This window comes from Lolium rigidum, chromosome 6 (assembly GCF_022539505.1).
Source record: "Lolium rigidum isolate FL_2022 chromosome 6, APGP_CSIRO_Lrig_0.1, whole genome shotgun sequence".
Classification (NCBI taxonomy): domain Eukaryota; kingdom Viridiplantae; phylum Streptophyta; class Magnoliopsida; order Poales; family Poaceae; genus Lolium; species Lolium rigidum.
The window spans coordinates 112,378,341-112,388,044 of record NC_061513.1 but is presented as its reverse complement, the minus strand read 5'-3'; the positions used below and the strand labels follow the sequence as shown (position 1 = coordinate 112,388,044).

At 40.9% G+C, this 9,704-nt stretch overlaps 2 protein-coding genes across 3 annotated transcripts; one reads left to right on the top strand and one right to left on the bottom strand.

The window, feature by feature from the left end:
* Positions 1-909: 909 nt before the first annotated feature.
* LOC124667840 (pentatricopeptide repeat-containing protein At4g21190-like) lies at positions 910-3,946 on the bottom strand. Of its 2 annotated transcripts, XR_006991424.1 has the most exons (7): positions 3,838-3,946; positions 3,624-3,721; positions 3,412-3,510; positions 3,005-3,148; positions 2,572-2,784; positions 1,830-2,211; positions 910-1,216 (listed from the first exon to the last, which is right to left on the bottom strand). XR_006991424.1 is itself a non-coding variant. In XM_047205079.1 (6 exons), exons 2-6 carry the CDS (start codon positions 3,711-3,713, stop codon positions 1,936-1,938), a joined length of 822 nt encoding a protein of 273 aa, XP_047061035.1. In that variant the 5' UTR covers positions 3,714-3,721; positions 3,838-3,946; the 3' UTR covers positions 1,510-1,935. The 2 variants fall into 2 exon arrangements, 1 of the variants encoding a protein (XP_047061035.1); XM_047205079.1 differs by lacking the exon at positions 910-1,216 and having other exon boundaries at positions 1,510-2,211.
* Positions 3,947-4,135: 189 nt separating this feature from the next.
* On the top strand, positions 4,136-9,402 carry LOC124667841 (DNA polymerase eta). Its single transcript, XM_047205081.1, has 14 exons — positions 4,136-4,239; positions 4,316-4,436; positions 4,532-4,643; positions 4,728-4,895; positions 4,982-5,146; positions 5,375-5,478; positions 5,633-5,752; positions 5,954-6,077; positions 6,698-6,811; positions 6,878-7,069; positions 7,474-7,570; positions 7,654-7,785; positions 8,834-8,957; positions 9,054-9,402. Exons 1-13 carry the CDS (start codon positions 4,164-4,166, stop codon positions 8,917-8,919), a joined length of 1,611 nt encoding a protein of 536 aa, XP_047061037.1. The 5' UTR covers positions 4,136-4,163; the 3' UTR covers positions 8,920-8,957; positions 9,054-9,402.
* The last annotated feature ends 302 nt before the right edge of the window (positions 9,403-9,704 follow it).

The following is a 9,704-nucleotide window of genomic DNA, read 5'->3' as shown; positions in this document are numbered from 1 at the left end:
CAGTACCTAGCAATTAGTGGTGGAGTGCACCGCTACTGGACTAGATTTTCGGCAACAGATATGCACCTACCAGTACTACATCATCTTCTATTTGCTGCCATCTCCTTCACATATGCAACACTTAATTCGATCGTGCCTCACAGAGAATTCACCTTTTCTTTTTCCTGGACACTGACTCACAGTCACAAAGACACGGCATCCTCTTCTGAATCCCTGCATTTCACGAGCCAAAACCTGGCCAAATCTACATCCTATTCCTACTAGTTGTTCAAACAGGTATTCGAACATGCGCTGTCCCATGGCATTCTTCAAAGATAAGATTTGGACCAGTTCCGAAGATTGTTGAAACGGGCTAGAATTTTCAAAACACTACGCTCTGCTCTGATTTATGGCTCAGACGGTAGCACTCCAGAACTTCAGAAGAATAATGATTCTGTTTTTCTTATACAAGATGTTTCGTACTATTAGCAAGTACCACTAGAAACGTTACTCTCTGAATCGGATTCACGCTTCTTATTAAACGAGCCAACCAGAACATGTTAATGTCCTAACAAGGTTGGTGCGATTTGATTTCGACAGTTATTTCAAGAATTCATAAGAATGTGCTCATTCGAGGCAGGCCACAATCAGGGACTAATGGTTCTGTTATTTTACAAGATGTTCCTAATCAACAAGTAGAGACGTTACTCTCTGAAATAGTAGATTACCGCTTTTGAAACGAGCCGCTTTAAGATGTTCTAGATAATAGTGAAAGCGAGAAGAGGATTCATCTTGTAGTGCTGGTACTGGTAGTGCTGCAAATATTACTTGTGGATGTTTCTACACAATCTCCATAACACATGTTTCGGTGTCAGAGAACCATCTCCCCTTCATCACCCTGAACAAGATGAACATTAAGGCCATGCCCAGTTGCCCATGAATGTGGATGCTTCGTTTAGAGACGTCTCATGTGATCGTGGTGACGAATCCACCCATCCGTCTCAGGAATGACGAACCAGTTTAACAGAAATTGCTAACATCATACACACCGATGTATTTAACGGCTTTCCTATCTGTCCCAAATGAGCTTCTCTCGCCTAATAACATAATGCACAACTGTTGCTGGATATGCCAAGGCAAATACATCAACTGTATCCTTCCTCATGTCCAAAACACCGCCTTCAAGAACTACATATGTTTAGCTTGTGCCCTGGTAACAAATCGGATCATCCGCTATCTGCAGTTAAATCGCCGGACAGATAGTTAAAAGAGACCAGGTTACAGAACAAGTTGCAGCACACTGAAAGAGGCAGAAATATGACAAGTTTGTACTACCAATCTATCATAATCGTGTCTACATATATGTGTAAATCCAATTAGAAGCATGGACATATGCAAGCAGAATGCAATTTAGTGAAGGGGAATAAAGGGCCTTTCGAAAAAAGAGAGTATAGGAAATAAACGGCCTTTCGAATAAAAAGAGTAAAGGGAACAAACTACCACACAGGTTCTCAACTGGTAAGGATTATCTTGTTAAGAAGAAACTCGACATTCTTTAATTCCATGGTAAAGAACTTACACTACAAACAATTTCTTTTGATCTAATATTTTAAATTCTACATCCTTTAATTCCATGGTAAACACTTTAAACTACATTCTCAAGTGAATTTTGTGGCTGCTCAAGAGAACTTGAGAAGCACTGGTAAAAATATTATTTCTTTAGTTTCCAAAAGGATCCTATCATGTACCCGATGCCTGCCAATTTCCTACTTCAATCATTTCAGCCATTATGACGTTATATAGTTCAGCATTGTTCTGATTCCATGATAACAAAACTAGGCCAAGCTTACCAGCCACTTTCTTATTACCTGCTTTGATGAGGCAGGCACGGAAACACCAAATTTAAGCTCTGCACTATGCATTCCTGCCCAGGCATGTGCTTGCTGCTTCTTCCAATTAATTGTCAAGATTTGTGCTTTCTACCACTTCCAGTTCATCTCTGTCAGGTTCAGAGTCGCTCTTTGTTGCCTCTTCAGTACTATCATCATCTGGGTAAACCCTTATCCTTATGCGCTTGCCTTTGATGTATCGGTATTCAAATTTTGGCGGTGGATATTTCTGATGTAACTTTTCGTATTTGTCCAACATCTCTAGCTTCTGAAATACTTTACCAAGCATCCTGACAATTGAACGATCAGGTCGAACACCCAGCTCTTCCATATCCGCAAAAACCTGGATGGGCCACGAGGGACACAATAAACAAACAATAAATGTTATAAATGAATAATTATAGGGATAAGCATCATTTTTATAGTCAAGCTTCTTAAAAAAAGTAGAGATGGTTCACATCCAGTTTAACATAAATTCCATGTAGAATACAATAAACCTAGACTCCAAATCTTTAAAACGAGCACACAGTTAGGCTAGAATAAAGCAAGACCAATTCACAGCTTACTATGCCAGCTAAGTAACTCAGATAGTTTTCACAAGTATAGTTATTGTCCGTCTATGCAAGTAGGACTGAATGATGCCAAATTTACATCTAGAAGATTTGTACACAAAATATAAAAATACTAGATATCGTGTTCGTACCTCAAACATCTTCTGGTATGATCCCAAACTGTAATGCATGGAGATTATTTTCATGAAAAACGTACGGGGCAAACCCTCCATATATCTCGAGAATATCTTCGCAAATAGCTCTTCTGCCTCCTCAACTCGTCCATCCTCAATTAAAGCATTTAACAGAGTGTAATAGCTTCCCATGGTCTTCCCTTGACCTTTGTTGAACATCCACTTAATAACCTAAATCAGAGATCATGTGATTATTTTCTTAATAGAGGAAAAGGAGTACTATTAAAAGGAAGGAGCTAATTGCAGACATTCAACTAAAAGGGAGGAGCTAATTGTAGACATTCAAGATGTACTCTGTCCTTCAGTAATATCCATAAGCAATTTCACTAGAAATACATCATATAAAGTAACCAACCCTCCGCAACAACAAGCATGAAAACCGATTCAATACCTGAATGATTCTTTTCCATTCCTTTTCATTTTCAAGCGTGTTCAGCGCCTTCTTTACCGCTATCAAGGGAAACTCCAGTTCCCACGCAACAAAGGAATCCAGAGCACCATAAACTTCCTCCTTTACATTAGACAGACCTTTAATCTGTACAAAGACAAAATACTTAATGGTTCGAAACCACTCAACGAAAAGCCATATGCAGCTGCAAAAGGTAAAATGGGACACTAGCTCTAATGTTTTGGTGCCTACATAATAAAGAACATACTGAAAGCTATGTAGTTACATCAGAAAGCTGAACGAGAGTAGGGTTAATCTAGCATCTCAGGCTCTCAGCAGGATTATGCACAGATGCGACAGAGTACACATTCTAGATATAATAACAAGAGCAAAATGCAGAAGAACCTCACACATGTGACAAGCTTCTGTGACTTGGCAACGGTTCCGATCCTCTTGTCAGTCTTCCACACACGAGGATACCTTGGTCTCGGACCCCGGGCACCGCACACCTACGCCACAAGTTTGCAGTATCAAGTCAGGATAAAGCAGCAGCAGCAGCACCACCATCACCAAATTTGCAACAGGATACATGCTACAGAGTACAGAGGCGAATGGAGCTTACCACTACAGAGTTGAACTTGCGAGGATGTGGAATAGCAGTCCTCTCCAACGGTACACCAAAATTTGGCGTCCCGTATCTCAAGGAAAACATTCTGTAATCTGGAACAGTCCGAAGCATATTCCAGTAAGCAAATGCTGCTGACTGATTGGAATGGAACATACGGCCAAAAAGATTATAATTTTATCCACCCGAAGAGAGGAGCAGAATTTCATACCTTACCTGGTGCGAAGGGGAAGGTCGTGGCCGGCTTTGGCGGCAAAGGTCCGGTCGCCGCCGCGGGGCGGAAGAGGAGTGGCGGAGAAGGGGGATGAGATGAGAGGAGAGAGACGTGGGGCTGCGAACGGGACGAGCTCGATTACAGGTCGCGATGCTCGCCACGAGGTCTCCATTCTCCAACTGGCCACACGGACGGCTGTGATCGCGCCTGGCAGAAACCGGAAAAACAAAAGAGAAAAAGGAGAGGGGAAATAGGGAAGCGAAAGCGAGGGCAGAGTCGCGGGAGGCGGCGGGGAATTTTGGCGCGGCGGGGAAAGGGGAGCGATGCCGGTGGCGAGGCCGGAGCCGCAGGAGCCGCGGGTGATCGCCCACCTCGACCTGGACTGCTTCTACGTCCAAGGTCACCATCCTTCCCCCTACCCGCCCTCCCCCTCTCCATCTGAACTGAGAGAGTAACGCATTCTTGCTTAGTGCAGTCGAGCAGCGGCGGAACCCGGCGCTCAGGGGGCAGCCAACCGCCGTGGTGCAGTACAACGACTGGAAAGGCGGCGGTTTGATTGCGGTGAGCTACGAGGCTCGCAAGTTCGGCGTCAAGAGGTGAGCCCCGGATTCCTCCCGTGTCCATGGTATTTACTTACTCAGTTCAGAGTTACTCTCGAACATCTCGTGATGCTTTATTGATTGGAATTCAGGTCCATGCGTGGGGATGATGCCAAGAACGTCTGCCCAGGCATAAACCTGGTCCAGGTTCCCGTGTCTCGTGACAAGGCTGATCTTAATGTTTACAGAAGTGCTGGCTCCGAGGTCTGACTGAGTATCAATCAGTAATCATGTAATAGGATAGTTCTATGACATTGACAGTGTTGAGTTCTGACTCCAATCTTTCAGGTTGTGGCAATCCTTTCGACCAAGGGGAAGTGTGAGCGAGCATCCATCGACGAAGTCTATCTCGACCTTACCGATGCAGCCAAGGAAATGCTCTTGGAATCTCCTCCGGAGCTGTCAGAGTCTATTTTTGAGGAGGCCACAAAGTCAAATATCCTGGACCTTCCGTCCGTAAGATATATTTTTTCCATTTATTAGTTGGGGCTGCTAATACATTTGACATGAGTGTGATCGAAGATCGACCTTTATATGTCCAGGATGCCAGTGACAGGGAAGAGAATGTGAAGGCATGGCTTTGTCGAGCCGATGCCGATTACCAGGATAAGTTGCTGGCATGCGGTGCTATAATTGTTGCGCAGCTACGAGTAAAAGTTTTGGAGGAAACACAATTTACATGCTCTGCAGGCATTGCTCATAATAAGGTTTATAACAATGGGTCATAATAGTGAGTAGATGAATTTCCTTTTGTTGATCAAAGTATGCGTTTTGCAGCCTCTTTGAATTTAAGTATAAATAATATGTAGAGTATTCTTTCATAAGCTCTCTAAACTTGGGAGTCGACTCAGTTTATCCATATTGCTTCAGTGCCCTTTTGATCCTTTTCATCTTTCTGTTGCAATGTTCCACTCAAAGGTTGTTATACTGTGCAGATGTTAGCTAAACTTGTCAGCGGGATGCACAAACCTGCTCAACAAACAGTTGTTCCATCTTCGTCGGTTCAGGACTTTCTAGCATCACTGCCTGTGAAGAAGATGTAATGAACTACATGACACCTCCATATTTGTTGGTTTCTAGTTTTCTGCCTGTAGAAAGTTTGTACAACTTTGTATTGCTGTTTGTCTCTTTCTACATTCCAGAACTGTCTGATACTGATTTACTGAATTATGAAAACTTGCAATGTAATGCAGGAAACAACTTGGGGGCAAACTTGGGAGCTCCTTGCAGGATGATCTTGGGGTCGAGACAGTTGGTGACCTTCTAGGTTTTACAGAAGAAAAATTACAAGAGTACTATGGAGTAAATACAGGGTAAACTGTTGCATGTTTTGTGGTGTTATTTCAGCTGCCTGATGTTTAGTACCACATTAAAAGAGTTGGACTTGTTAATTTCTATTCATTTGTACATTAGTGTGTGGCTTAAGTTTGCATCCTGCTTGCAGACTTATAATTATATGAATCATATATAATATCTTGTAAAAGCTCATATTATAAGCACCCGACCTTGCACAGAACGTGGTTATGGAAGACTGCAAGAGGTCTTAGCGGAGAAGAAGTTGAGGATCGTCTTCTACCAAAGAGCCATGGTTGTGGAAAGACATTTCCTGGACCAAAATCATTAAAGAATAACTCCTCTGTAAGGAAGCTCATTGCCTGTCATGTTTTTCCTTCTCTAACAACCTTTTCTGCTTTAGACCTGCTTATAAAAACTAAAAAAAGATTACCCAGGAATTCCCCTGACAACTATATGGATGTGCTCAGTAAATAGAAACCTCAAAAAATATTTGCTCACTGATATACATCTCATCACTCCGACCATCACCTGATGCATGAATAATTTGTCAATCAGTGACACAGATTTACCAGTATTATGCAGTGGTTGCACACCCCTTGGTCAATATCATATTAAGCGCCTTTTGACCATTTTCAACTCTTATAGTTAAACAGACTGTTAGTGACCTGCCTTGTACCAGTGACTACTAATCTCATTAGTGGCATGTTGTACATTTTGAGTTATGTTGGAACTTTATGGTGCCATATATCACAAATTAATGGCCCAGGGAAGAGATATTATATGCTACCCATTCTTCTTCTTTTCCGGAAGGTCGTCTCCAAAGAACCTCTCGGTTAAGTATGCTACCCAAGTTTAAATAGGTTATCAACGAGTTGAATCCCACATATGAGGATGACGTAAAATACATCATTATTATGTATCCACGTATAAGCTTTGTTGACAGTCAGTTTCCTACATTTTAGGTTAAGAGCTGGCTGGATAAGCTTTGTGAAGAATTGAGTGAACGGATTCAGTCTGACTTGAGCTGCAACAAGAGAGTTGCTCAAACATTGACTCTCCATGCTAGGGCATCGAAGGTACATTGTGTAATTTACTCACTATCTTTTTGTTTCGGCTTATGATAAAAGCAAATCATTATGTAGGAAAATGAGTGTAACTCGCTGAAGAAATTCCCTTCCAAATCTTGTCCATTGCGCTACGGAACTGGCAAAATTCAAGAAGATGCAATGAAGCTATTTGAATCTGGCCTTCATGATTTTTGGGGTTCTCGGAACACTGGATGGAGCATAACATCTCTTTCTGTTACAGCAAGCAAAATATTTGATATACCAAGTGTATGTTTATGATAACTTTCTCAGTATTATGTACATTCTTTTTTAAATAAGCATCCCCTCTAGAGAAGCAAGTAGGATGCAACATGAACATTCTGTTTCCTGGATTAGATGCATTAGCTATAGCTAAAGGAAAAATATGAACATTGAATAATTTCACCTGCCGCAACGCTTAAACATTGTTTGCTGATGTCCTGCTTTCGAATGCCAGTCTTCATTTTCCATGGTAGCAATGCATGAAGGAAATGCAGAAATTATCCTCAATTGTATTCTGCTTAACAGTCTTATTCGTCAAGTGAGGACACTTGCGTAATTTATAATCATATGAAGTTTGCAGGCTGAACTTAATATATTATACACGCATTAAAAACTTCTTCTGTTACATTCTTATTTTCTAATTCTTTCAGGGAACAAACTCAATCTTAAGATATATCAAGAGCCCAAGTTCCAGTGCAACATCAGCTATCCTTGATTCTTCCTCTACACCCGAGCTAACATTTAGTGGTAAGGTTATTTTGTTCAATATTGTCAACCCTAGTAATGTCAGTTTGCCCTTACTGTACTGAACTGTGAACATACTTCTCCAGATAACAAGCTACACAGGATGCCAGTTCATGAGGAACATTGTGAACCATCGTCTAAAAAGGAAGATTGTGAGAACAGTAATTTAGCCAAACAATGTAGTGCGATTGAAGAAAAACATGTGACAAAGAAATTACGCAGAGTTCAGGTCAGTTATCTTTTTCTTCCCAAACTTGCTCTTCATAGGTTGTTAATTTTACTCCCTCCATTCGAAAATATAAGGTGTAGACATTTGTCCTAAATCAAAGTTTTTAATATTTGACCAAGTTCAGAAAAGATATTAATATCTAGAATGTTAATAAATCAATCAAAATATATTTCATCCTTGATGTAATGATATTAATTTGCTAATATAGATGTTCGTATATTTTCTGTGAACTTGGGTCAAACATAGAAAAGTTTGACTTAAGATGCCAATTGTTATGCCTTATGTTTGGGAATGGAGTATTTGTAATAGTTTAACCTATCTCTCAAATGTGAAGTTTGCCCATGCCAACTAGCCTAGTGCATCAACATTTGTTTGTTTGTGTTTTCTATGTTTGATGGAAATTTGGTTACCATGTAGCATTGGTTTTAAAAAAGGTACTAAGGTAGTCCCTCCGTTCCCTTTTATACGTCTTGTAAAAGGGAACGGATGAAGTAGCATTTAATGCTTTGTATTGATACTGAAATTTGAGCAAATTGAGCCAAGTATTCAGTACGTTACGATGTTATACCCGAATTCCAGAAACGAATATCAGGTTTTTGAGTTGTCCATTCCTCCTGTTTGATTTCATGGTCCTCATCTCATTCACCTTTCTTTACTAGCGGTATTAAAGTTTAGAACCCCATGGCAATTCTTAGCTTGTCTTGCTCCAGACATTACTTCTGTGACCTTTGAATTCTTGCTAGGTAACCGGCAACCTATTACTTCTGGGTTCTGGCTAGTTAGTCCTTTTCTACTAGAACTAGAAGCGCAAGTATTTACCACCTCTCCGTTCCAACATAATTCATAACCAAAGATCATTGTAACACAGTAACATTCATCTCCAACCTAAACGGGTGATTGGCATGCTGAGCTAATTTTCGAGTTGAGTGAGGAGCCCATCTTTATAGGCCCTAAAAGAGGTTTATTTTCAGTTTCCATGCCTGGTTTTTATAAATTATTGTAGTTCAGTGACATACTTGTGTTTTATTTAATCCGAGTACTCATCCGGATGTTCCCTGACAATCATTCAGGGATCTGGCTCTATATTGAAGTTTCTCTCACAAAGTCAATCTGCCTGCCATGAGAAAAGAAATTTTGACGGCTTAATTTGCAGTAATCAAGGTTCGGTGACTGCTTTTCTACGCTTACATATATTGATTATTGCATATTGCAACCAATGTGGATTTTTCATTGCTTGCCAAATATTCACCATTTTAGGCCATGCGAGTACTTCAGGAGCAAGCGATGCCGAACAACATGGTAAAAACGATAGTAATACTGCTGAAGGTCGTTCTGCCAGTAGCACATGGATGCTCAATGTTGAAGACATTGATCCAGCCGTAGTAGGGGAACTGCCGCTGGAAATTCAGAGAGAAATACAGGGGTGGATCCGCCCTTCAAAGCAAACCAGCACCAAGAAACGGGGTTCCACCATTTCTTCTTACTTTTCACCTTCAAGAAGGTGATCACACTGAATAGCTGGATCATACCATGCTAATTCTAACATGCTGATTCTTCTGATGATGATCCCCGCATGTAAATTGTAAGAACTCAGCTAATCAACTCTAGATCATTGTTTTTTAGGGGATGTGTATATTGTTGTGAATCTAAAGATTCAATTCGTGGAAGGATTAGGAGGAGGTTCAGTTACTTCACTTTCCTGGCCGTCTGATCTTCATAGCTCTTCTCCGCAGTTTGATATTTTCTAGGCCTCCTAATTACCAGGTCAGCAAAAACCCTAGGTCGTGCTACCTTTCCAAGTTATGAACCGTATGCCTTCTTGCTTGAACAAGCTTAACTGAGAAATAAATAAAAAACCTACACCTTCGAATAGTGGTCTAGAAGGCTCGACATTGCTAGGCAAAGATG